Source organism: Aythya fuligula, chromosome 2, assembly GCF_009819795.1.
Source record: "Aythya fuligula isolate bAytFul2 chromosome 2, bAytFul2.pri, whole genome shotgun sequence".
NCBI lineage: Eukaryota > Metazoa > Chordata > Aves > Anseriformes > Anatidae > Aythya > Aythya fuligula.
This window is the reverse complement of record NC_045560.1, coordinates 86825201-86852721: the sequence shown is the minus strand read 5'-3', so window position 1 is coordinate 86852721 and position 27521 is coordinate 86825201. Positions and strand designations below refer to the sequence as shown.

At 37.5% G+C, this 27521-nt stretch overlaps 1 protein-coding gene across 1 annotated transcript; it reads right to left on the bottom strand.

Annotated features, from left to right (window-relative positions):
* Positions 1–382: 382 nt before the first annotated feature.
* Positions 383–27521, bottom strand: SPATA48 (spermatogenesis associated 48). Its single transcript, XM_032181106.1, has 9 exons — positions 27008–27521; positions 20439–20521; positions 18638–18711; positions 17835–17973; positions 17275–17342; positions 16251–16292; positions 15602–15709; positions 3699–3806; positions 383–506 (listed from the first exon to the last, which is right to left on the bottom strand). Exons 1-9 carry the CDS (start codon positions 27519–27521, stop codon positions 383–385), a joined length of 1260 nt encoding a protein of 419 aa, XP_032036997.1.

The following is a 27521-nucleotide window of genomic DNA, read 5'->3' as shown; positions in this document are numbered from 1 at the left end:
TCTGTAATAATTTTTCGTTAATAATGCATTTATATAAATGTGTATACATGTGTTTGTATGGGTCTCTCTCTACATACATATGTGTCAATTGAGAGAACCTTTACAGCATCATTTTCTACCTTAGTTAGCAAGGCAATCCAATACAGAGAGCAAGTTTCAAGCCTTTGACTTAAACTCCCCCTTGTTTTTAATAATATTTTAACTCTCAACACTAGTAAGTCATAAATATGTGAATAACGCAATAAGGACTACCACAAACACACACCTCTTTGCTATTTTATTTTTGTTCTGTATTCAAAGTATCCACACCTCTTCACATTTCCTTTCTCCTCAGTAGCTGGCACTAAGGCTCACTTAGGCTTGTAAAAAGGACTGACACTTTTTAAACTGTAATTGTTTCTCGTTGAGTCTTGTTGAAAGAATTCTGAGGACTAACTGGGGTCACTATTTGTGAAAAAGGTCCTTGGTGATTATACTGAGATGAGCTTCCATGTTTTGCTATGTACCTATAGTTACAAAAAGACAGAGAAAGAAAAAAAAAAAAAAAAAAGACCTTTAAAATGTATTCTCATATTGCTCAACACACCTTCTTCTCCCCCCTCATTCCATTCTTCATAAAGACTTTTGTCCATTTGCCCCAGAGATGGTGGGACCTGTTCTAAAAGCCTAGTCACCGTGACACAGGGTACTGGGGTGGGGTTTAGAAAATATTCTGGGGACAGTCTGAGAAGGAACAATTTACACAAGACTTCTGTATTCTTCTATTTTTTTTCAGGAAGAGGCACTATAAATAGTCTTATACCTAAAGTGTTTTATAATGTATCTCCTCAGCTGCAAAACCTCTAATCAGAAGTAGGGCTGACACAGAACTGACCACAGAACCATGTGTTCATTCAGTCTCCAATAAATAAATGAACAAATAAATAAATAAATAAATAGATTTTTTCTTTTGACCTAAAGATTACTCTTGAAGACTCCAAAGCAACTTGCTGAAAAGGTGCAGCCCTTCTCTCTAAAATTAAATGAAATGCAGTGCTATCTTATCTTAACTACTGCAAACCCAAGACATGGTCATACAACTAGTGGTGCATATAAAATATTCCTTCCTATGAAAAAAGGTAAACAGTGCTGTCAGAATTTAACTGCACTAAAAAACTTTGCAACCTTATTTTCTGACTTCATCTAGGGATTACCTAGAAATAAAAACACAATACAGAAATAAAGCTTGACATACAAAAATACCATTAATATTCCAAGTTGAAGAAACCATGTTTCTGATGTTCTATATCTACAACAGCATTGAGTTCAGAATGCTTAAAACAAGTATAAACAACTTTGTTCCACATAGTGTGGAAGGTCCTTGCAATAGAAATACAACACAGAAGTGGTTGCATGCTGCCTGTTGTAAGTGATATCACTGATACTTTTCACAGGAATGTTTATTAGACTATGTTAGCAGTAGAGAAGCAAATCTTTATGATACCCATTACTGTCTCCAGGAGACTGACCATATATTATAGACATGTCAAATTAAGCAGCTGTATAAATATCCACCACGTGCAATCACTTGCTACTTTCTAAGATATTATTACGGATTTGACTTGAGAATTATTAAAGCGAGAAAATAAGGGGTTGCCATTTTAAAAAACAGTAAGAATGGCATGATGCCCCATGTGAAAATCATGTAGAAGTGAATTGTTGCAGTCTGACCCCAAGTTCCAGGAATAAGCTCTCTTCTCTTCACCTCTCCACTACAGTCTAGCTTGACGTGTGATCACTAAAATTAACAGATTTATCTCACTTATTTTACAAAGGGAAAAAGTAAAATGTTAAGCATCTCTGTTTTATAGGCATCACTAAATAATGTTGGGGTGGGGAGAGGGAGATTCCCAGCATCTGTAATACTTTTACAAAGCAGTTTCACAGAGTGATATAATCCTCCACCTTAAGTCAGTGAACACTATCGTACTCCCAAAGTAGCTGCAGAGAAAGTAAAAAATGTCTGTTGTAATTTTCCAGCCAGGGGTACTAATCTCAGGAGAAGGTGCCATTCAGCTCAGAAAGAGCGTGGTAAAAGCTGGTCTGCAGGTTCCGGGTGTGATCTTCAAAAAAGCCAGAGGATTTTTTCCTGGTTCTAGAAAGACTCCATTAGCACAGAACAAGAACCTTACTCTTCCTCTCCACCAAAAACTAGCAAAATTGATCCACTTTGAACTGTACCCACAGTAACACCTGTAGGAAGTAAAATGAAGTAACAGATGTGTTTTCCATTCTTAGATCACACTGGCATCTGTCTTGTTGCTCTTGAAATCTGGTATCTGTCTGAAGTTTGTCAATGATCCTTGCTGAGATGCCTTTGCCTTTTTATTGTCTGACATTTACAAGCAAGTTACTCTTGCATCGAGCTGCTCTGAGTTCAGTTTTATTAGGCTATGCAGCCTCAAAACTGTTGTGTATTTTCATTCCCTGACAACAAGGACTGTGACTACAGGTGACTGTCTATTTTCTAAGTCTAACCACAAAAGAAAAAGAGCTGAAGTGAATGCATGGTGGATAGCATAAATGGAAGTCAGTGCATTGCATTTTGCACAACAATGAAACAGTTGACAAGGTGAGTTCTTCAAAGGCCAGGCAGCTCCCTAAAGTTTCTCAAGCCTTTTCTGGAAACTTTCTGCTGGCAGTGTTAAAAAGAATTGAAATGTGTTGTGAACAGAATCTTAAGGCCAATTAAACTGTTTAATGGAAGATAAATTTATCAGGAATACATGGAAACTTGGACAGTGTCACCATGTCCTAGATCATTCTGGAAAATAAGAAATCAGAATCTAAAGAGAAAACACAACATCATAAAAGAGGGAGGGGAAATAAATAGTTACTAAGCTATTCTGAAGCTGGGAGAAAAGCTGGTTTGGACCTATGACTATGTTAGGAGCTCTTTGTTCTCATCAAAGGAATGGGGTTTTTCACTTGTTCTGAAGTGTCCATCTCTGTTTAAAATAAGGGGAGACACTTACATACTTCAGAAATGTGGTCCATAGTTTTAACAGGCCTTGAGCAGGCCAAGAAAGAGTAAAGATTATTAATTCAGTTCATGAAGTAGTCACAATAGTGATGTGAGGGAACAATGATTTTGTAGTCACAGGGTCCTGGGCTGCCTAAATGTGGGGGCATGGCATGATGGTATCTCACTGCCATCTGAGTAAATCCACCCATTTTTAACAACTATTTTTGTATAGCATATGCCCACTTCATGGGAGTCTGGTGACACCATTGTGGAAGTGCCATACCACACAGTTTTATTTTGGGAATTTTTACTTTGGCATTCATGGTTATCTTCCAGAACACACAGATTAATAAAAAAAGAAAAGAAAAAAAAAAGTCACTTAAGCTGTGACTTAGCCACCATAGGCAAGCCAAATACATCTCAATGTAGAAATATTTAGAAATCATGATTTACTTTATTGTTAAGATACCTTTCCCATACATACTTTATGAAGTTTCATAAAAATTAAAAAATCTCAAAGTGCTTTCAGATTACCACGTCAATAATGTGGTGGGATCCAACACCAACTGTTCTGCATTTTTTAAGCCAAGGGAATGTCATACTTAACACTTATTTTTTCTTTAAATAAATAAATGCAATTAGGAATTTCCCTGTAATCTTTATGAACAAGCTGAGAAATATACCTCATACCTACCCATGCATTTGTGCAATTATTGATGGGGATGTTGATGGAAGATTAGAATTTGCCGGGTGGGTTGCTGACCAATGAACCTTGCCAGTGTATCCAGGGATATTTGGAGTGCTAAAGAAAAAAAAAAAAAAAAAACAGAAAAAAAAAAAAAGGAAAAAAATTAAAAAAAATGAAAAAAAAAAAAAAGTTAAAGAGCAGGGTGCAAGAAATAGTAAATTAAATGACTACAGACTTGGCATATGGCTTACAGATCAGTTTTAAAGTAGCTAGTGTTTCTCTATCAAAGATGTTTAGGGTGAAAATTCATCATAATATAATGAGAAGTCCTTAAAATATATAAACTGGCATAGCTTCTTCAAGATAAGTAAAACAGCGTTATACTGATCTCATTGATTGGTCCCAAACCCTTGTGTTAGGTATGGCAACATATTTTTTCTTTTTTTTTTTTTTTTCAAATTTTTTAAGTACTTGGAGTATCTGTACTATCATTCATTATCATAAGCCACATTTCATCACTTCATGTCAAAGAAAATGTGGGGTCATGTGGTTCACAAAAAAAACAAGGAAATATTATTATTTTTTTTTAATGTGATATAGATTTAGCTGATATTTACATTCCCCATTAAAAAGGAATTGAGATAGTAGGCTTTAGGCCAACAGGTGTGATTTCATGTGGCCTAAAACACAAATGATTTCCCCAATGAGTCTAAAGTTCTCTAAATTTCCTCTAGAATATATTTACATGTTTGTGCAACGTTATTAATATTGCTAAGACACATCAACTTAAAATCTAGCTTGAGTGCACTAGAGGACTAAGACAGTATGTTCAAAATTCTGGAAAACTAAACCCTTTTGTTAATTCTGAACCTAAGTTTTAATGTGAAGTCTAAAATGAAAGTTTCTTAAAGAGGCTAAGGAAAGTATTCTACTTATTTGAGGTATAACAACAGAAAATTTTACTAGAAAATGGAAGACGAAACAGAGATGGACCAATACCAAATAAATAAATAAATAAATAAAAATATATGAGTACAGAATGATAATCCATGAAGATTAAAAATAAAACAATCTAATACCCCAATATGACAGCTTTTTTACAGCACAGTTATTCAGCGTGTACCATCAGTACTGTTCTATACTGACAGCTCAAAATAGGACTCCACTGAATTATAAACACATTCAGCCTCCCCATATGGGGGTAAGTGCCCATGGCAAGCTGTTTCATCTACTGAATCAGGAAAATAGTTGGGACTATATAAACCTTACCTGTATTACTTTTTGTGGGTCATTTGACTACATTAATGGTAAATAACCTTAGATATTTTTTGGTTCTGCTGTATTGTGGGCAAAAATAAACAGTTCATTTAATTAAAAAGTGCATAGAGCTATTTGTTCCAGTAAGGCTGATTATCTGCTTCTCTGCAACTAAGTTCAGCACAGGATGCAAAACTGGACATATGAGGGAGATCAAGTTTATCAGATACTTCTTTGAGTTGTGTACTACAAAACCTGTCTTTGAAAATCCTTACCAGAATAGTTGAGGTAATGACAAAATGCTGTATTGATCTACCACAGTTACAAGGGACTACGCTTGTCACAGGAGCATTGGCAGTAGATGTTGTAGTCTGCACCCATAGCTGGCAGAAGGACAACCTAGTTCTTTATTATTATTATTATTATTATTATTATTATTATTGTTGTTGTTGTTGTTGTTGTTGTTATTATTATTTTTATTATTATTTATTGGAGTAACCTTGCACAAACCCATATATCCACACACTGCTACATTCCCTGCATTACACTGCAGTGTGTGACTCTCCATAGGAGATGGCTTTGTAGTATCAGTACAGCAGTTCCGTAGAACTTAGGAAACTGTTCCCTATAGGGAATCCCCAAGTAGTTGGCTGAGCAAGTAACAGACCTGCTGTCTGTCTTGACAGCAGCCACACAGTGGCAAAAAAGAGGCCTGGAAATCTGGTATAGAAGTGAAACATGTTTTCAGAATTAACCAAAAAGGCTTGCAGACAAAGTTGCCTTTTCATGTCAAAGTAGACAATTGTCAGGTTATGTGCAGATGAAGTAACACTGTGTAGAAAAATTCATTTCCATACACAGGGATCCCACTGAGGTATTCAATGGACATTGAGTGTGTGTGAGTATAAGGCCATGCATTCAGCCAAACCAAACTTGAAAATGTGGTATCGTTCTGAGAGTCAGGCTGAAAATAGTTTTACTACTCTGGCAATACATTATAAAAAAAAGACATATCTCTCACATGTAATAAAGAAATTTCATTGATTTCTTTGAAATTGTGTGAGCATTGCTGAGAAGAAATCACAACAAGAAGCCCCAATATTATCTTGCAACATTTTATGAGCCTATTAGGAATTAACTCACATAATAACTATACAACTGTGGAGATATTCAAATACATTACGCACTGTGAGGCATTTGATTGATAAAATCTTCTGACCTTTAAGGCTTGAAAAACAAGAAGAATAGAGAAAAGTATAACAAATGACAAAATGTGACCCAAAATTCAAGCCTGAGAGATGAACAAAGGGAAAGATTTGTTATAGACTGTCTGTTAGAAAGGTTTCACAGAAATCATCAACTTCACAACATGTGGAAAGAATGTAGCACTGAAAGAGAAGGGAGATGTGCAGGGAGAAGCGAAAACTACCAGGATAGTAAGAAACAGTAAAGCAGCTGCTCTCCTGGGAACCTGCAAAGAAGATGCAAAAATGTGTTGCGGTTATCTATGTGATAAAGCAGAAGAAACTGAGGTTAAAAAAATACCCCTTTGGTTTTTTGTTTTTGGATCATGCTATCTAGCTCTTGTGTGTCTTCTCTGATGAGCTGCTAAACCAGATTGTTGCTGCTAAAGAAAACAACTAAATGCCAGGCTACCACCGGGCAACATACAAAACTCCTCTGTGGTTATGCTGTCGTCATCAAGCTTTCTTTCTGTAACCATGACATCTCTCTTGTTCATATACTTCCTTGTTATCATCCCAGAAGCTCTTAGTCCTAATGGTAGGAAACATACCATGCTAACAGCTGAATAAGCTGTAAGATTTTTCAAGTGAAATGTAGTGATTCTGGATGTCCTCTGCTTTGGTGTATTTCTGTATTGTATGTCCATCTCTGGATGTCTTTGAAGATTATTCCCTAGTAGTCTTTAGGAAAAACATTGTGGATCTAATTTAGTTACCTGCTTGTACTGACAGAAACATTTGAGATGCCTTAGGGTATCTGAGATATCCCTCTACAGTACAGGACCCACAGAAGACCCATACTGCTGTGAAGCAGCAGCTGAAAGAGATGTTGTAGGATCTACAAAGTTTGGATGCCCAGGTTTGCCACATAAATTTCAATCCAGCTGTCTTTAGAGGAGCAAAATCAAAATTGCCTCAAATAATTTTTTAATTCTTGAAAACCTTGGATCTAGCACTTCAACCTGAGCAACTGAGTGAGGCATGAAAATTTGTTGTGCAAAATTTCTGTCTCGTGAAAGCAGCCCTGAAGATTTGTATCTTGCACTCAAGAGCAAAGAGTTCTTAACATCCTACTCTTTCTTAGAAACATTGTTTCATAAATCCTAAAGAACAAAATCACCAGATAAAATCATTGATTAGCTTTTCTGGTCAGTGCAATTACAAAATGGGTGAGTCTCACTCACAATACGTAAGACTTGCAACTGGTTTCCACCTCAAATTCCCTGGCAGGAAGATCTACATGTCACTCATTTATGGTTCCTCTTTCTCTCCATGATCCTATTTGCCAAGTAGAATAACCCACGTTAAAAATACCTCTGCTGTGATGTTATGTCAAGAAATTCAATGCATACAGACCCAGTGTTGGGAAGGAATATACCTGAGAGAACTTGTGAAGTCAAAACAAGGTGATCCACGTAGAGTGAAGAATGGGACCAATAGGATTTTTGAATAGAGCATTCTTGGCTGCATTTCGTACCCTTCTCCCTCAGCTATCAAACAGTATAGGGAATTTACAAAAGGATTTGGGATTTTTAAAAGGATTAAAACACCCAAATGGTGGTTTCCTAGAAATATTTTGGACCAGGTTGAGCTAGACCATTTTGTTCCTACAATTTCGGACCATTTTAATTTTGTATTCAAAAGTTTCAAGCCCATTTTTTAAGTATAAATATATATATATATTTCAGAAACAAGAAATCAAGTCAAGACAGCAATAAAATCTAATTTGGAAAATGTCAAATTAGGATATTTAAGCATTCCCCCCCACTCCCCCCCCGCCCCATCCTGCCACCCCCCTGAATGACTCAAATTGGAAAACCACTAAAAATACATACATGGTGGACAAGCTGTCAGTTTCTGAAGAACAGACACATTGTGGGAAAGCTCTTAGGCAGTCCATGTAAATGACTGTGCAAGGTGCAAGGCAGCAGAGGGTCCTGCTAATTGTGGCCTGTGAGGTTTCTGTGGTAACTTGAAATGATAAGGGATGCATGCACACAGTCAGTTGGAAGCTGACTGTACACTGAAGAAATATGACTGAAGTCACTACAGATACACTGGTGTGATAGTAGCATTTTGCCCAATGTGCTTGGGAAACTGAGAATAAAGGATAGCTTCAAAGAACAGCTTTGCGCAAGAACCAGGACTTGAAACACTTAGGACTTTATCTTCCTGGAAACTTAGTGTATTAAGTTCCCATTTCAAACAACCGCTCCCAGAAATGGACTTTGGTCAGATCCCAGTCTCTCTCCAATATAGAGAACCTCCATGGCCTTGGCCAAGTCACTTCAGCTTCCTCAGCCTTCATCTTTCAGAAGTAAGTGGCATAATCTGCTTTCTCAGTGTTAAAAGCATGAACCAGCTGATGCGCCAAAAGTACTGCTGAGAAAACAGCACTCTGGTAGATCGCACATGTCTTGTGTAAGCACTGCCCTCTACTGAGTATTATGAGAGCCGATGAATTATGAGTAGCAAGTTTTAAAATGCAAATGACAGATTTTTGTTTAACTCTGGAGGCAGAGGCTTTTAATGTGGAACAAGAAAATGTAATCTCTATTCTAACTTCTTTTGTCAATTTTCAAGAGGTTGCAGTAAGTACCACAGTGGGAAATCAAGCAGTGGCTGTACTGTAATAGAAGAGACACACAAAAGAGAAGAGCACAAGGCAGATATAATGATCGATAGGAACTGTTGCTGTGTATGCTGGAATGCACTATGTGTACTGCACTATTACTATACTAAGTACTGCTAACACACAGAGGGTGTAAGGGAGTTCTAACAATGCCAAGAAGGAGAGTTATTTGCGTCTGTCAGGCTGAGCACTTACCAGAGCCCTGCCCATGAATGCTACAGAGGAAATCCCCATCACCAGCGTGGGAGGCTTTTTTTCCATTGACCCTTAAAACACCTGCAGAACTAAAATACCACATCGAGCATAACCTTGTTTCAGCAGTTGAATGGGGAAGAGGTCAACTGAAGGAAAAAGCTGGTGACTATGCACTGGAGGAGGATTATACAAAATTACATACTGATGAGGATATTTAAGAAAAAGAGAAGAGCAGATGATTACATTGGGAATCCATATGATGCAGTAAACCCAGTTCTGTGTGGGTTTCTAAATTACTGATTTAAAAATGCACTTCTGAATAAGAAAGATTTTTTTTTTCAAAGTAGTTGTTAATAACAAAAAAGAATGATTGGGTCACTGCTTATTTTCACTTATTAATAAGATGATGTCAAAAGTGCGCAGAGAATTTAGCCATCTGAGCCTTCCTGAAAGTCAATGTAGCTGTGCTGCAAAGTCACTTCTCCTGTGCAACTTGCCCAAGTGAGCTGAAAACACAGTGTTTCCTCTGAATTCTGACTATCCTCCTCTTCATTGATACACACTTGGGTTGAAGCAGCAGTTACATGCCAGATTTTTCAAGTGCTCAGTATCTAAAAGTTTCATTGTGGTGTTTGTGGCCAGATTTACACAGGAGCTTAGCAATCAACATACACCCAAAATGTGAGCTCTTTCTGAATTCTGGTTTTCAAGTGTGGTTGCTGAGCTATTTTCAAAAGCCTGTCTGGCTGCACAAAACATGCTCTTTAGCTCTCCGTTGCTTCCCTACCTGGTATTTGGTTAGCTATGTGACATACAAAATCAAGTGTGCTTTTCATTTCCTACAAATGAATAAATAGTATAAGCAAATAATTATTAATCAAATCAGTAAGAAACAACAACAGACCAAGGAAAATAGGAATAATCATTTCAGATTCCAGAGTCTCCTAAAATAAAACACCAGAGGTCTCAGTTCTCAGTTCTGCAAAGTATATGAACACATACTTAATTCCATCCTGATCAGGAAATCTTGTTAAGCAAATATCTTCAACTCCTTAATTCCAGTGGAATTTATACTTTAGGGGTTTGAAGAAAAAGAAAGCAAATCCAAGGAGAGAGTTTACAGCGGGCAGACAAGAAGAGAAAGTAGGAAATAAAAAACATGCAAGAAAAAGAAACTATGCAAAAAAAATTAGTAAGTTCAAAAATACAACAACAAAAATTGCCACTTGAGCCTCTGGAAGTATATTGGCCAGTATGCCTGTAAAAAATTACACAAGGAGCATTCAATGCAAATACATGAAAGTATAAAAGTATTCATTTTGGAAGCTTGCTAGTTAATGGCATGAAAAGACAAGATTTAAGCCTGCGACTCCTGTACTCTACCAATGTAAATCAGTTGATGCAGCTTTGAGAAGTAAAATGAGATCATAATATGCTTTATAGGAGATTTTTGGAGATCTACTGGTGAAAAAGACTTTATTAGAGTAGGAATATAGGAATATGTTTAAAAGATATTTTTAGAGTATTCTTTCTTAACAATTTCCTTTTTTTTTTTTTTTTTTTTTTTTTTTTTTTTTTTTAAAAATATTTTTATTTAAAATGTTTGTATGATATCCCTGGCAAAGAAATGATAAGAACTGGAGATTTAATAAAATTATCAAAAATGTGAAATAAAGATGAAAAACAGTCCAGTATGTTATTTATTTATTTATGTATTTATGTGGTAATGAAACCGGATCCATGTGCTGCTATAGAAATGTGGAGGTCAAGGGAGGTGATTGTGCCCCACTGCTCGGCCCTTGGGAGGCCCCACTTGGAGTCCTGCATCCAGGTCTGGGGCCCCCAGCACAAGAAAGATGTGGGGCTGTTAGAGAGGGTCCAGAGGAGGGCCACAAGGTTAATCAGAGGGCTGGAGCACCTCTCCTATGGAGAAAGGCTGAGAGAGCTGGGGATGTTCAGCCTGGAGAAGAGAAGGCGCCAGGGAGATCCCATTGCAGCTTTTCAATACTTAAAGGGTGCTTATAAAAAAGATGGAGAGCAGCTTTTTACTTGGTCAGATAATGCTAGGACAAGGAGGAATGGTTTCAAATTAAAAGAGGGGAGATTTAGATCAGATGTTAGAGGGAAATTTGTCACTCAGAGGGTATTGAGGCACAGGCACAGGTTGCCCAGAGAAGCTGTGGATGCCCTACCACCTGGAAGTGTTCAAGGCCAGGTTAGATGAGGCCCTGAGCAACCTGATCTCGTGGGTGGCATCCATACCAATGGCAGGGGGGCTGTAGCTAGGTGATCTTTAAGGTCCCTTCCAACCCAAGCTGTTCTATGATTATGAATTGTGATTGTGAACAATTGCAGCTTTTAGGCACACATTACAAGATTAAGAAGGATGGAAGAGACAAACAAGTTCATTCTAATGCAAATTTAGGAGTCAATACACAAAGCAAAGATATCAAGAACGATGCTACATTCCAGAGCTGGAACAAACCTCAAGAGATTATGCAAACAATCTCTTTCCCCAAGACAGGCTTTAATGAAAGCCTGGAAAAGGATCAGAAGAAATAAATTACCATCCAGGATCTTTGATTAAGTATGAAGATGATGAGCCTGACCTGAGAAAAGTATTTCCACAGCTCTCTTGCCCACTGACCACCCTAGACTGCCACCAGAACATAAACAGTTTTGATTAATAAATCCAGACATAAATTTAACACTTCCAGCTGAGTCACAACACTTATGACATGGCTTTTTACATGTGATGAAGGCTTCAACAACTATTCTGCGTCTGAATGACAGAGATTAAAGGCTGGATAAAAGATAACTTAAATTCCTAAGTCTTCACTTGTATCTCAGCCTAACTTTTAAGAAATGTGGCCAACATTTTCTGCTAATTATTTTTCTCTAATGACATTTAAGCAAAGCCCTATTTCAGTTTAAAGATCAGAGTTTGAAAAAAAAAAAAAAAGCCACAACCAAACAACAACAAAAAAAGGCACAGTGTGGGACTCTGGATATATGAAGTTTAAATCCTAACTGTACAATAGATTCTCAGTGGGATTTGGCAAGCCACTTAATCTCACCTAGATTCCCATCTGTAAAAGTTCCAAATTGTACAGCAGGGACTTCAGTGTATTATCTGGAGCATTGTGTATATGTGCAGGGCCTTTAAACGTGGTTGATCTTATCCTAGGGGCTTTTAGGCTCAACTGCGGCATAAGTCATGACTTTTATCTTCTTTCTAATTCCTTAAAAAAATAGAAAAAAAAAAAAAAAAAAGAAGAAAAACAGAAGATGGTTTCCTGTTCTACCAAAAGGAAGAGAGGGTGGGCACAAGGGTAACATACAAAACATGCCCAGGTTCACCACTCTTCCTGTTTGTCTGTGCAAAATAACATGACAGATGACTCTTAGCAAGTTTCAGCTTTGCTAATTATTTGACTGGCAACCACTTTCTTGCATGGTCTGTGGAAGAAGAGTGTCTCCCTCCTGAGTACTGCCTGAGTGCTGTTGCCTAAGTGCTAAAGGCAGGAAGTGCAACTGCTAGTCCATGAAAGAGCGAAAGTGACTATCTGCAAAGAGATTTTTACATTTCACAGATTTACAAAGCATACTTATGCTTCTAAATCCAAATCATATATCTAACATATATCTAAGATTTCAGTGGGAATATAGTGGCCTTTAAGCCTTTTATATATCCATCCAGAACTACTGTCAAATCACAAAAAGCAAAACAATAGAAATATATATTACAGGAATCAGTTTTATGTCTTCTTTCTAACTTTTTTCTTCCTTCTGCTTTAAATCATAGCAATCTTGATATCTTGCATTCATAGACATACTGAACAAATATATTTTATGAAGAGCTCTTTAGGAATAGATTTTTTTTTCAGGTGGAGTTGAGTTTTTCACACCTTTGAGATATCTGAATCTTTAAGGTCTCAGGGCTCTTGGTCTCCTGCTTGCCAGAAATCAGTGAAACTCATTGCCTTACTCACTAAAAACCAAGAAAATGACATGGAGAATACCGGAGATAGTAATACAGAACCTGTTGCTTAAATGTATAAATCCACTATGATACTATATGCTGAAAATAGCTCCAGCCAAGATGTCTGTCTGTTTGCAGCCCTGCATGCACATCAGCTTCTATTCTCCAAAGCTCAACAGCAACAGCTGCATGATCTGGCAGAACTAAGGGTTAATATCTCTGCTCACTTCAGAAATCTCCATTCAGCACTATGGCGTGTGCTGTGTGTGCTGTATTTTAAAGCACATTTCTCAGTAATCATTTTCTACTATTTTCTGTTCTAGTTCAAGCAGAAGTTGCGAGTTAGACGAAGACTGTGAGAAACCATGCCTTGTGCAGGAGGTGAGATAAAACGATCAGAAGGGTGCATTAGGTACATTCACAGCTTGATATTAATAGGTTTGGTTGCAGTAATATGGGTCAAATTTGGCTATCTTACAATGCTCAACACCTTATATTGTCTGTGAACCTACTGCCATAATGTGTAGGGCTGTATGAAGGATGATGATGATCTTTTCCCAAAATGTGTGGCAGCATGTAAGGCAGCATGCAAAATGATAGGTATTCTCCTTGAAACCGTGAGATGGAAATGAACGGACCCAGATGGAGCTCAGAAATTGCAGTCACTTTCAAGCCAGTTCCCAGCAACTGGGATGTTTAGCACATACAATACTATATGTGAGTAAGGCCCAGCATTCTGCCTTTTCTTCAGAACCGAGAGGGAAATATTTTTGCAGCAAAAAACAATTTGTTGTTTTCACACAAATGTGGGCTATGCAAGATCACTGAAAGCAAAAAAAAAAAAAAAAAAAAAAAAAAAAAAAAAAAAAAAGGAAAGGCCTATGCAAAGGGAAAATCTTATAAGGTAAACAGAACAGTCTCTTTCCTCTTTTATTTCACCATATTTAGCTCTTACCATTATGTTGTTACTTTCACCATTTTTTCTGTCTCAAAAGTTTGAAAATAAATGTTTCATACCATCTCAACCTACTAAAGAATACTTTAGGAAAGGCTTAAAGTGAAAACCTTTCAATATCAAAGTTTGTGATATAACTAATAAATACTGAGGTGGTGTTCCTAATGGTATTCAGAGAGCTTTTGCAAACTAGAAGGCCATCTAGTGGCTGAAGTTAAAAATCACATTTTTATCATTCCAAAAGTCATACTGCTCATCAAAGAATGCCATAGTCTCTTTTTCATAAATATTAAAAAGAGGAGTTTGAAGTATCAAAATATCCCATAGTTTGAAAATAAACATAGATTTTCTGGAAGTAAGAACTCTGTTCATAATGGTTCAGACCCACTGAGCTCAGAACTTTCTCTTCCATGTCCTTGGCACTTGAGCCTTAGATGTAACACAAATCTCTTTCCTGCTGCTGGGCAGTTATAGGAATGTGTGTGTTTGGTTGCCTGAGCATCATCAGGAAACACAGGTTGGGTGTTTTGGAGTGTGATCTAAAAGATATGCTCAGAATAGTTTCACATACAACCTTTCTCGAATGAGAAAAAGGGAAAGACACCTGTCAAATTCTTAAACCTCAATTGTGCAATTAGTCTAGCAAGGTTAACAGCAGAAGTGAGAGAATACTCCAATTTCCATCCCAGCCTAGGCCAGAGCCTGCTGATCATGACGAGTTCATTTGACCAAGACGGTATATTGCACTGGTGTTACCACAGATAGCCTGTACTTCCCAGGATAACGCAGACTGAGGACAGATTTTCATCTGGCAGTCAGTTACTGTCAGGCCATTATGACCATGCTGTACTAGATGGGTATCAGGGTCACTTGGGCCGCACTGCAGCTCCCAGATTTTGAAATTCTAGCCTCAATATCAGAAAACTAGCACTGATGGAAGGATATGTGAACATACAAGTTTTATTAACTACTACCATTATGTTCCTGTGACAAGGATATTTCCCTGAAAGCTGGGGGGAGACCAAAAAAAAAAAAAAAGTTTTGAATTTCTGAAAAAAATGGAAGAAAAACCTAATCAACATTTTTGGATAAAAAGCATGATGCTGGGTGTTAGGATTATGATTTCCTTGAAACTGTAACACTAATGCAGTGCAGTACAGAATCAGGCTATAATGTTCTATGAAAAATTTATATAGAGTCAGAAAAGGTTGCATTAAAATTTACCATAATGCAAGTAGATGTATAAAATTGGTTATACCACAATTTCAGTAGACAACTCTGCTCATTTTGTAAGAGCTGCCTTGGGCAATTTCTTGTATCTAGGCTGAATAGGTCCCTTAGATTTATAGAGAAAATGATCAATCATCAATCATCAATCACTCTAAGAAGTTACTACTGTAGGCCATTTACTATTGACTCAGTTACTAAAAAGGACTTTCCAAGCTCAGTCTTGAACCTAAAAACCCACTGTGCTTCCTGAGTTAACAGAACCTCATTCAAATTATTCAAAACTATAAGGAGTGTTCCTCCCAAGTTTTTAAATTCTTTTGGACCCAGGATAGACCTTTAATACTTTCTCTACCTTTCCTAAGTAACAAGAACTCAAGATGCAGTATCAAAATCATGATAATAAGAGAAACATACTGTGCAGTGCTTGTGTAGTGAGGTTTTGAAGTTCGCACACGGTTAAACATGATTAAGTCTACATTGGCATTGTCAATGTCTTCAAAATTTACTGCACCAACACAGCCACTGTTTGGATAGAAAGGAAATCAAAGTCATGTACATTATTCATAAAACAGATGGTAGAGGTAGCTGAACCATATACTGCATACTCCAAATTTCTAGTTATTTATTAAAATGGTCCACAAGAAAAAAATGTGGAGATGAATTGCCCCATGTGTTTGGCATATCCCAAGATGAAAGCAATCATTTGCTGAATTTGCAGCACATAACAAATGACAGCACATAGTGCATATGTGTAGGGAAGAGGATTGTGAAGAGCAGAAACAACATAGAAATCTATCATCCCCTGTGCTTTTGGCTATGCCAATGATCACACTGGGATATTCTTTCAAAGAGGACATAATGAATCCTACTTTACACTTTACAGGTAAAAAGCTGGAGTCACCCACAAGCAGAGGAGACTCAGCACACCCTCCCCTTGGCACCAGAAAACACCTTAAGAATAGAACCCATAGTCTATATCTCGCTTCTTGCATCATCTACAATTGTTGCTTGGGCTAAATCAAAAATATAGGAAGTAGAAAGAACCAGAGGACATTGTACTCACGTATACAAAGGGATATGACAGATTCGAGAGCTTCGGCTTACACTGTTAAAAGACAAAATACATCAATCACGTTTTTTTTTACAGCAGGCAGAATATCCTGACAGAATATTTATGAGGTCCCAAAAGAGATGTGGTGACAAGTCAAAGTTTTGCTCTTGGAATGATGCAATGCTCATTTGAATTGTGGTAAAAGACTGTGGTAAATGATTATGTTGGCATATATGCTAAACAACCCAGTTCAGCATGCAGAATTTTGCCTTTTAACCCTCATCCTCAGATGCTGGGACTTCAGGCAATTTCCTACATCCGTATATGCAAGTTTTCTTTAAACATGAATTGCTTTTCTACTTGTAATGCTTTAACCAGTTCTTGAGAATATGGGAAAACTTAACTTCACGTCTGAATTCCTCTCTTGCTCTGTCTCTGCAAGCTGCACTCACTGGCCACATCTATATTCTTTTGAAAGAACAACTTCCAAGAAGCCAGTGATAGTATGTTCTTATCTCTTTCCCACTCTGGAGAGGTGCCTGCTTGACTTTGAATGCCTGAGTGCCCAGCACTGCACTTGTCCACTGAGTTTGGCCAAGCAAACCTGCTGGCCGTGGCCTTGAAATCAGGCAAGTTCTAGCTTTCCTACTTTGCTTTGACCATGCTTTTCATCCCCACCTCTACTTGGCTCACTACCTGAGTAAGCCCTTCTGAATTTCTTATCAGTCTTTTATTGGCCTCATTTAAAACTCTAAGGTTGTTTGGGATTCTACACAGCAGATAAAACTTCAAGTTTGTAAATGTGTATGATTACTGTGGGATTTTCATAAATGTCAAGTCTCGATGAAAACATCAGATATATGCAATCATGGCACTCATTTACATTACAGAATTCTTCTGTTCTGCTTTTTACTTCTCAAGTTATAGAATGCTGCTGAATGTAGTCTTAAGAGTTAATTAACTGTACACAGACTTCCTAAACAAAGTGTTCAGAGGACACTGATATTCACACACACACAAACAAAAAGAAACTTACAAACAAACTGGTTTCTGTGGAGAGGTAAAAGATCTTGTCTGAAATCTGTCCCAAAGATTTCCAATAACCTAAAATCACAAATAGATGTTTATTGTAAGGCATCATTACCTAATTAATTTGGCTTAATAGATTCTTATTCAGCAATACACCAGTGAAATAAACTGTTAGGGAAAGGATGACCTGTGCAGAACTAATTGCAGGACTGAATTATAATTTAGTAAAAAAAATAATTATTACAGATAGTAATTACAAATAATCTATCTAACTTAAGACTTCTTATGCTACTGCATCATTCCTGTCAAACAATTTTTCATCAATACTTTTGTCCTCTCTTTGGGTAATATGTATGAATATCTTCTTCTGTGACAATTTACAGAGGGAAAAAGGGAAAACATATGAAACAATCTGAGGCAATTACTCAATAATGATGTTGACCTCTCACTTGGGACTATTTTTATTTGAAATCATTACTGTAGGTTTGTTTGTATGACCTATACAATATATAGGCTACATTTCATTAGCAAAACCAAAAAAGAGTTGGTAAGAAGTTGTTCACTGACTTGGCTTATTTCAGGCTCAGGATTGTATCTCCTTTTTGTGAAACACTGGGAAACAGGATCAGCCATCACTTCCACTGTTGATTCTGGAGGCTCGATTTTGGATGGTAACATCTTATCCCAAGGAACTTCTTCATATGCTCTGGATAACAATAAAAAAGGAGGTAAAAATTCTCCAATATAATCATTACTGAATGAAATCTGTAGCTAGATAATACAGAATTCTGTGACAAAGAAGGATGTGGAAAAAAAAAAAAAAAAAAAAAAAAAAAAAAAAAACGAAAGTATATTTCTATTTTAAAGGGACATAAAAAGACTGGAATTATATGTTGCCTGTCAGGGAACATGTAGTTATGGCAGAGTTTCACAGGTTTCTCTTCTTTAAAACTCTCATCTACTAATTGAAAGAAATAGTTTATTTTCCAATACACTTGTGGTGATGATAGGATTTGTCTAAGCTTGAAAAATCAGTTAAGCGGTATAAACAGAGATTAGACACCCTGCCTGTGGCAGTTGTTCAAGACAGATGTACAGAATATCCTTTAGGAAGCTCCAGTTTCTCTTCACTGCCTATAGAGGAAGTGGAGATGAATGGCACAGTCTGGATACAAACTTTTAGATAACTACAGGTAATGAGACGAGTCCTACGCTAAATAATTGCTGTTTCAAGACAAGAAGTCCTTAGTGATAGAAAAATTGTAGTCTCATATGCTCTGCTACCTAAAGGTGCATCAAAGCAAAAAGAACATGAAAAAAATGAAGCAAGGCACAAACAAAAAATATTCTTAAAAGAAACCGTGTCTCACTTTTGAGTACTTGACCTGTAGAAATAGTCTCTTGCTTTTTCTTCTCTCCAGCCCGCAGAAGGATCGTTTAATTCCTAAGAGAAATCAAAGAAATGGCAGAAAGCAATGGTATATGATATTATGATTTCTTGTTTAAAGAGTGAATTGAGTGTATCTGTATTTTCCTAGTTTAATATTTTCTTTCACGTAAGAAAGTGAAACATGCCATTTCATACTCTTCACCAGCCAGCACTGGAGATTTATTTGGAGAAAGGCTCTACTTCTGAAAAGTTTTACTTAGGAAGGAAATTTTAATGAAGTTTTTACTTAGGAACTTTAATAAAGTTTTTTACTTAGGAAGGAAAATTTAATAAAGTGGATGCAAACTTAAAAACTAGTAGAATGACCTTGCCTCTCTACCCCTCAGGAATGTAGCTTTCCATTTGTTGTGTTATTTATAAAATGGCATAGCAAATGCACTTTCTGGTCCCTCATACATGCCTGATATATTCACATGACGTTCATAGCTATTAGAGGGAGTCTAACTTAGAGACCTATTTAAGCATGTGCAACACTTTAAGGGCTACGAATACTCTTATCAGTGTAGAAGGATGAAAGATACCATTACATTTTCAGTACAGGAAAGACTTAATTAGACTTGTGCTATGGACAGATTGATGTCTTTTTATTTACTTTTTTCTTTGAGTCTTGCACCAAATAAGGTAGAATCATAGAATCACAGAATCATCAAATGGTTTTCATTGGAAGGCACCTCAAAGATCATTCAGTTCCAACCCCCCTGCTGTGGGCACGGACACCTCCCACTAAACCAGGTTGCTCAAAACCCCATCCAACCTGTCCTTGAACACTTCCAAGTATGGGGAATCCACAACTTTTGTGGGCAACTGGTTCCGTGCCTCACCACCCTCACGGAGAGGAGTTTCTTCCTTATATCTCCCATCTTTTAGTTAAAAGTCATTCCTTCTTGTCCTGTCACTACAGTCCCTGACAAAGAGTCCCTCCCCAGCTTCTCTGTAGGCCCCATTTAGGTACTGAAAGGCTGCTCTAAGTTCTCCCCAGAGCCTTCTCTTGTTAAGACTAAACAAACCCAACTCCCCCAGGAGAGGTGCTCCAGCCTTCTGATTATCCTTGTGGCCATTCTCAGGTCTCACTCTAATAGGCTGATGTCCTTCCTGTGCTGGGGGTCCTGGAGCTGAATGCAGTGCTCCAGGTGGGGTCTCAGGAGAGCAGAGTAGAGAGGGAGAATCACCTCCCTCAAGCTGCTGGCCATGCTGCTTCTGATATAGACCAGGATACAGTTGTCTTTCTGGGCAGTGAGTGCACATTGCCAGCTCATGTTGAGCTTCTCATCCACCAACACCCCCAGGTCCTTCTCCTCAGGGCTGCACTCATAGATAGTGTTTATGTATTAAATATATGCGTATTTATAGTAAATATGAGCTGGCCTAATTTTTAAAGTAATAATATAATTTCAGTTGTAGTTTTGGTATCTTTTGTATGTTCTAATATTTTTGCTCTTACTCTGTCTTTAGTTACACACATATGACACGAGTAATATCAGTCCCACATTACAGTCTAAATGAATATTTACATACAAAAATGAGTATTGTTGGAACAATGGCTCCCATTAAAATTTGATCAGGCATGCACTCATTTGCCCTAATTAGATGAAGAATTGAATAAGTCCAGTTTCACTACACTACCATAATTACTGCTAAAAGTACGTCACATGGAAAGCAGAGTTAAAAATAAAATGATTTTACTGTTTTCCTTTATTACAACAAGAGCACCAGGTACTTGCCTTGAGATTGGGATCCATACAAAATGCAAAAATATGGTTTTGGCCAGGCAAAGCAGGAACAACTTTCACTGGAGTTGTCCAACCTGAAAGAAAGGGCTTCCTGTTGTGTTAATCCCTTTGCAGCAACCGTTACTTTTTTAAACTGAATGAAAATAGCTCTAATAATTTCCCATTAAAAAAAAAAAAAAAAAAAAAAAAAAAGATGCACCAATGTTCAGCTACCCATTAGTACTCTGAAAGGAATTACAAATGTCCACAAAAATGTTTTTTCATGTTTACATATTATACATTCTTAATACATGTAAGACATAAAACTATTAGAGAGTGTTCAAAGGAGGGCTACAAAGATGGTGTATGGTCTAGAGGGTAAGATGTTTGAAGAGCAGCTGAGGTCCCTAGGTTTGTTCAGACCAGAGCAGAGCTGGCTGAGGGGAGGCCTCATGGTGGCCTTCAGCTCCCTTACGAGCAGAGGGGCAGGTGCTGAGCTCTGTGCTCTGGGGACAGCAATGGGACCCGAGGGAATGGCATGGAGCTGGGATAGGGGAGGGTCAGGCTGGGCATCAGGGAAAGGTTCTGCACCCAGAGGGTGTTCGGGCACTGGGACAGGCTCCCCAGGGCAGTGGTCATGGCACCAGGCCTGTCAGAGTTCAGTACGTGTTTGGACAGTGCTCTCAGATGTTTGGTTTAATTTTGGTGTGGTCCTGTGTGGAGCCAGGAGTTGGACTCAATGATCCTTGTGGATTCCTTCCAATTCAGGATATTACGTGATTCTATGATTGTACATTAAATTAATTACATGGAAGCTGAAAGTAAAAGATAGGTAATACCACACCATACTTTGCTATGGTTTGGCCAACTTCACCTATCGTCATGTACAGAATTAAAAGTACAGAATTAAATTTGTGGGACGGTTAGACCTCTTTTCAAACCCTGGTGGTTCTATGGTTCCATGAAATGTATAGAGAAAAATATCCAAACTCACAACCGTTGTACTAAAAGCTTGCTAATGCAACCCAAACTAGTAATTACATATTGCATTTCTACAATTACATAGTTTTGCCAACCTTGTTAGCAATAAACAAGCTATTCCACGAGCAGTAGGTGAATGATTTCCTGAAGATACTTCTCTCCCTCCATCATCCTCCCAATTTCATATTCCGATAACCTGAGCTCTCCCTGACTAGGTCCATTAAATCAGGCTTACTCATCAAGAGGCCATAGTCTACAGATAGTGTTGATTCACATATACACTGACTAGTAAGCCAGCATAAACTTGCTGGAAACCAAAAGAGTTACAGTCAAACAGAAAGATGGTATAATGCCCTAGTTTCAGCTCCCTTAAGAGGAACACTTATTTATGCCTTCCTTTTCAACCTGCTTTTCACTTCCAGACCCCCCTAAAAAATTCTGATAAATATGAAGCTCTATGTAGAAAGTGTAAGCTAAACGATAATGGAGTTACTTCTCCTATAAAGGTATACTTTGAAGAAGATTGTCCAAAGTCTAAAAGTTGGAAACCACTGTACAGAATGAAAAGTCAGCTCTTGAAGAACTAGCTACTAAAAGTATAAAAGAAAATCACAGTCACAGGCAAAAGTCACTAGATTTAGTGTCAAAATGCTGTATGTAGATAGTGAAATAATACAACCTGCTTTTTGAAAGAGATTTTTTGCACAGTACGCTATAAATTTAATTTGCTGTTTTTGAGAAGCTTGAAAGAATTCATGGATTTTTGTACTGTGAAGAGAGCTTTCAAACTGAATTCCTCTCCAATTAAAACAATTCAATTGAAAAAAGTCTCTTAAATAGGCAAAGTGCTTGCAGTAAAGACGGCATCTGCATCTTCACTGCATCAGCTTGATGTAAACTTTAAATGTTATCTGCAAATATATGACTTGCACTCATATGGGAATGCTTCCATTAAGTTTTATGTCTGAAATTTTGTAATTACGTCATGAATATGTGTGTACTAGTGCCCTCTACAGTACACAGATTGCTCACATATATGCATATATCTTAGTAATTCCATTAAAGTAGTCTTCCTCTTATTCATTGATTAAAGAGCTAAAGGTTGCAACTGTTGTTCCTTGCACTGTATTAGTAAAACTCATTTCAGCTATAGTGTCCTTAGGAGGATCTGGAGATACTTTTACATTTGCTTTGGTAATTGTACATATGAATTTCTACAGATCTCTGCTCTCGGCACTGTATACTTTAATTAGCTGTCTTGATTCCACCGTCCTGCTGCTGAGATGATTAGTTGTCTGACATTTACTTCTCTTTTTGCTTTCAGAGGAAAACTCTAGCATAAAAACTACAATAGTTCTTTTCTTTAAGTTAACTTTCAGGAGGTTCCTGTGCCCCTTGTGATTTGCTTAGTCCACATTTTAGATTTTTAGTCCACATTTTTAGTTTTTAGATTGAAAACAGCATGATCTGTTGTCGTCCAAATTGGGCCATCAATGGCTTGGCTTTGTCACTTTTAACTACCGAGATCATAATAATGTTGCCAGTGTCAGTTTATTACTTAGACTAGTCTCTAATCTGGCAAAGCAGGATTCAGTGATGGATAAAGAATGTTGGTATTTTCTGGTTTGGATTCTGAGTGATTCTGAGTGAACTGAAGATATCCTCATTCACTTTTCTAAGCCATTTCCCACAAACCATGAAAACTATAATATTTTTTTTTCTTGTTTGTTAAAGGAAAAGCTTCATTGCACTTCACTGTCAATTGAAAACTGTTCACTTTTTGACTGTTTATATTGTAAAATTAGTAGTAATGATGACTTCAGAGGGTCTAGCAAGAGACAATAATGCCATCTGAAGGGTGTGCAGATAACTGTTGCAGATGCTTTTGCTAAATTCTTTGGTGAATTATTCTACCTCTCTTTATGTATGAAAAATAAACATGACCAATTAACATCACTTCTCTTTTCTTTTACTTCTGTGAAAGAAAAGGCTCAAACCACTCACTGAAAACTGATTTTATGTAAGCATAAAAACAACAGTGTAGATTGGAAAGACGAGTGACAAAAGAAGCAAGAGATAAAGAACAAAGTTGTTAAATAAACAAACATCTCTGCTATTGGGCATGTGAAAAACAAATGTGCAGTGAAATACATGATTGCAGAGACAGTAAGTAATCAAATCCTTAGCAAAACCAAAGTTACCATTTATGCAATGGCAGTCAGTCCTCAAGAGTTTGTTTGGGGGTTTTATGCAGTTTTTTTTGGGATAACCTACCAGTTTATTAGGCAGTATGCTATTAGGCATTTTGCTGTGTTATGAATAATTATTTAATAGAACTTCTTACTTATATTTTTCAGCCTACTTGCAGGCCAGTTTGCATTCTTAGTTGACTTTGTTTATGTGCTGCAGTTATTATGGGCTATGCATGTTGGTTATGACTACTCTGAATTGTCACTTTTATGGTTTCCAAATGGCACTTTTTTTTTTTTTTTTTTTTTTTCTCTTTGCTTATCATGTTGTAGTCTCTGACTAGCTTTTCTTCCTTCTGCAGGCAGGTAAAAGGTACTCCCTAAGTACCTATGAAGTACCTACATTACACACTAAGGCAGCACCAACATTGGTTACAGTCATTTTTTAACATCATATGAAAGGTAGGCGAGGCTGATGTGCCTCATACTCAATGTGTGACTTAGTCTTGGATGATCGGTGCTCTGGAGAAAATGCTTCTTGCTTCTGGGGTGGAAGCACTGTGAAGTGAACTCTTCCTAGTAAAAGGCCATTGGGAAGGAGTTTAATGTGATCACAATTATTTCAACAAGTTCTGCATCAAATTCTTGAACAGAGCCTCTTAAATCAACACTAGAATGAAGATTAGATCAGAGAAAGAGGGAACAGGTAAATGGCCAGTTTTTAAGGTGGACAGAGATATCTGGTAGAGAGACCTGGAGGCAACTCATCTGGGTTTAGCACTCAGTTGCTTAACATAATCTGGAAATAGAGGGTTGGGAGTTAAGTTATGGATTCAAAAAGCAACTGGATAAATCAATGAAGACAAATTATGAATCCACGACTACTAACTACAAGGACACCACCTCCTGGTCAGGAATCCCTGGTTCAAAAATCATCGTGATAGGAAAATACACCAGGGAAGAACAATGGCATGCTTGCTTGATTATGGAATGGCTTGTGTTGGAAGGGACCTTAAAGACTATCCAGTTCCAACCCCCCTACCAAGGGCAGGGACACCTTCCATTAGACCGGGTTGCTCAAAGCCCCATCCAACCTGGCCTTGAGCGCCTCTAGGGATGGGTCCTGGGTTCTTAAGCTATTTCCTTTAATTGGTTGGCTTAGGTCTTAAAATGACCTTCTTTGCCAGCTTCTCATCATGCTTTGATATTACAGAGCCTCACTGCTCTGTAAACTTGCTTTGCTCAGTAGATGCAAAAGGCTGGTGGGAAAATTCAAAGTAACAGTGCTGATTGCCAGAGTAAAATCTGTACATTTTCTCACTACAGAAAATCTCCTGCATATTGCAGATGTTCCATATATCTCAGCTCATCTGTCCCAAAGGCTGCTTCTGTTTGTTGTTGTTGTTGTTGTTGTTTTTTTACAGTGCAGAAACTGACTGTACAATTTGCTTGCAAAATGCCTGACTGATCTCTCTTTCAGTGCAACTTCCCTAAATGACTTAGAAGTGGGATGTCTCAGGGCTGGTGTCAAGAGAGATTAGCAACTTTCAAAGCATCACGTGCCTGGGGGTTGGTAGCTGGGCTCTGAATTGTATAGCTGAAATCTGGAATGTGTTTATGCGGTCTCATTAGGAATAGTAATATAAATCACATCTACTTTTTAATCTATATTCACACATTTGTAGTCAATACCTCAGCATCAGAGGAAAACTTATAAATGAGTACTAGCTTTGGCAGAACACTTGTACAGCTTTTCCTAATACGTTTATGGTGGACTCTATCTGTTTCAAGGTTTTGTACCCAAGTTAAGTTTGGCTTTTGTAGACAGCTTCCGTGAAGTCCATATTTCACTCTAATGGTTAACTTTACCCAATGGCAAATCAACAGAAAGTCACAGGCAGTTTCTATCTGTTTTCCCAAGCTACTCTGCATTCTGGACCACTTTCTTGATAGTAACCCATATCACTGATTTGATGACATTCAGTTTCAGATTTTGTCTGTGTTCATTTCATGAGTGTCTCTACATCTGCCACAGTATCTCTACCTCTGTGTCTGTCTGATCTTTGAAATGGAAAAATTAATGACCAGCTAGAAACACATAGCTCAAACCTTCCTTCCTGTTCACTTTTCCAGAGGCTTGAATAAAAAAACCACCTGATCAGTTCTGAGTGATATCTGAGATCTAATTTGTTAAGTAAATAGAAATCACAGAAACTGAGAAACCAGAGCAAAAATGATATGAACAAGAAAAAAAAAAAAAAAAAAAAAAGGAAAATTATGGGGTTTTATTTTTTTATCCTCTGTGCTTTTGGGTTCTGTTACTGGACTGCAATAGGCTTCAAGTGATTTAAAGCGACTTCTTAGACAGAAACAAGAAACTTGAATTTTTTGTATTTAGAGACTTCATAGTGACAATAATAGGAACAAAGTACAGTTAACTATGAAGTTTGTGTGTTATCTCTGTATGGTAAAATGGAGCCAAGCAGCTTATTTACATTTATTTATTATGTTCTAAGAAATGCCTTCCCCATCTATGAGACATAAGCATGTTGTCTGAGTTCTCTTAAACTTTTGTTCCAGCTGTAATAAGCATTTCTCTGTGAAAATTGTGGGAATTGGCCAAATCTTCAGAAAAATTCAAACACATTGCTTACTACTACTGATGTCTGCTTTTAGAAGCCCTGGATAGATAGTCATGCTTTCCAGAATTTTCATAAGACCATGGCTTTGAGTATTAACCATCAACCCAATTTGGTTTCACAGTAAATGTCTGCATTGATGTTGTAATTAACATGAAATAATCAGACCCACCTTGACATTAAAATAAAGTAGGAAGGTAATATGTAGTTTGATCAAGATGTGGTGGTCTAAGAAGTCCTAAAGGATTTCTGTTCTCCCATCAACTAGACATTGAACAAAGTCTTAAATGCTCTGCTCTGCTATTTGTCAGGAAATGCCGGAAGTATTCAGGGGATTTCCTAACACTTTGCAGTGACATGTTATTTCAGGTTAAAACTCATCATGGCTACTGTACATAGCTTCACAATTTACACACATTCTTTAAAATATTACTTAGCTTCAAAAGATATATATTTTTATTTTATTTTATTTTATTTTATTTTATTTTATTTTATTTTATTTTATTTTATTTTATTTTATTTTATTGTTTTATTTTATTCTGGAAACACTCATTAGAATTTGCTGACTTGTACCTCTTTACTACAGCCAGGACAGTGAATCAAGCATTCTACAGCAGTTACTGCATTCTATTCAAATATCCAGCACAAATATATTTCATAATGGTGTTCTTTCAGAACCTTAGGGATGGTGTCCAGAAACTCATTTTATTTATTTGTTAAACATCACCATTTTTTTTAGTGATTAAGAGATAAAAGTATCAGTCTGCTTTACCTCCAAGCCGTGCCCTGACCGAAGCAGCTGGCACAGCTCTGGAGTTCCACCGTCTGTCCTGGCTGGTTTCCTCCTGGAGGATCATGTGCCTCCTGTGGGCAGTCCGGGCCCCCTTTCCCATGATGGGAACCCGCTGCTGAGGTTTCACATCACTGTAGTCCACCAGGGATTCAATAGCTCTTCCAACATGTGGCTGCAGATCAGCATCCCCTCCTGCACTCACAAAACCTGAGCAGGGATCTACTAAAGGCACATCATCTCGGTGTGGGAATAAGGGGTAATTTGGCCCAACTGGAGGGGTGTGCGGATGGAATTTGAGGAAGGAATTGCTGTCTTTCTCTTCAAAACTGGGAAAGTCATGTCTGTTCTCAGGACCTCTCACAAGAGGCATGCACGTCTTCTTTGACAAGTTTTGGTGCTGTTGGTGACCTATCCTGTGAAGTGGTTCAGCTGATACGGCAAAATTCTTAAAGACAGTTGCTTGCCTTTCAGCTCCATGGGAAACTGTGGTCAT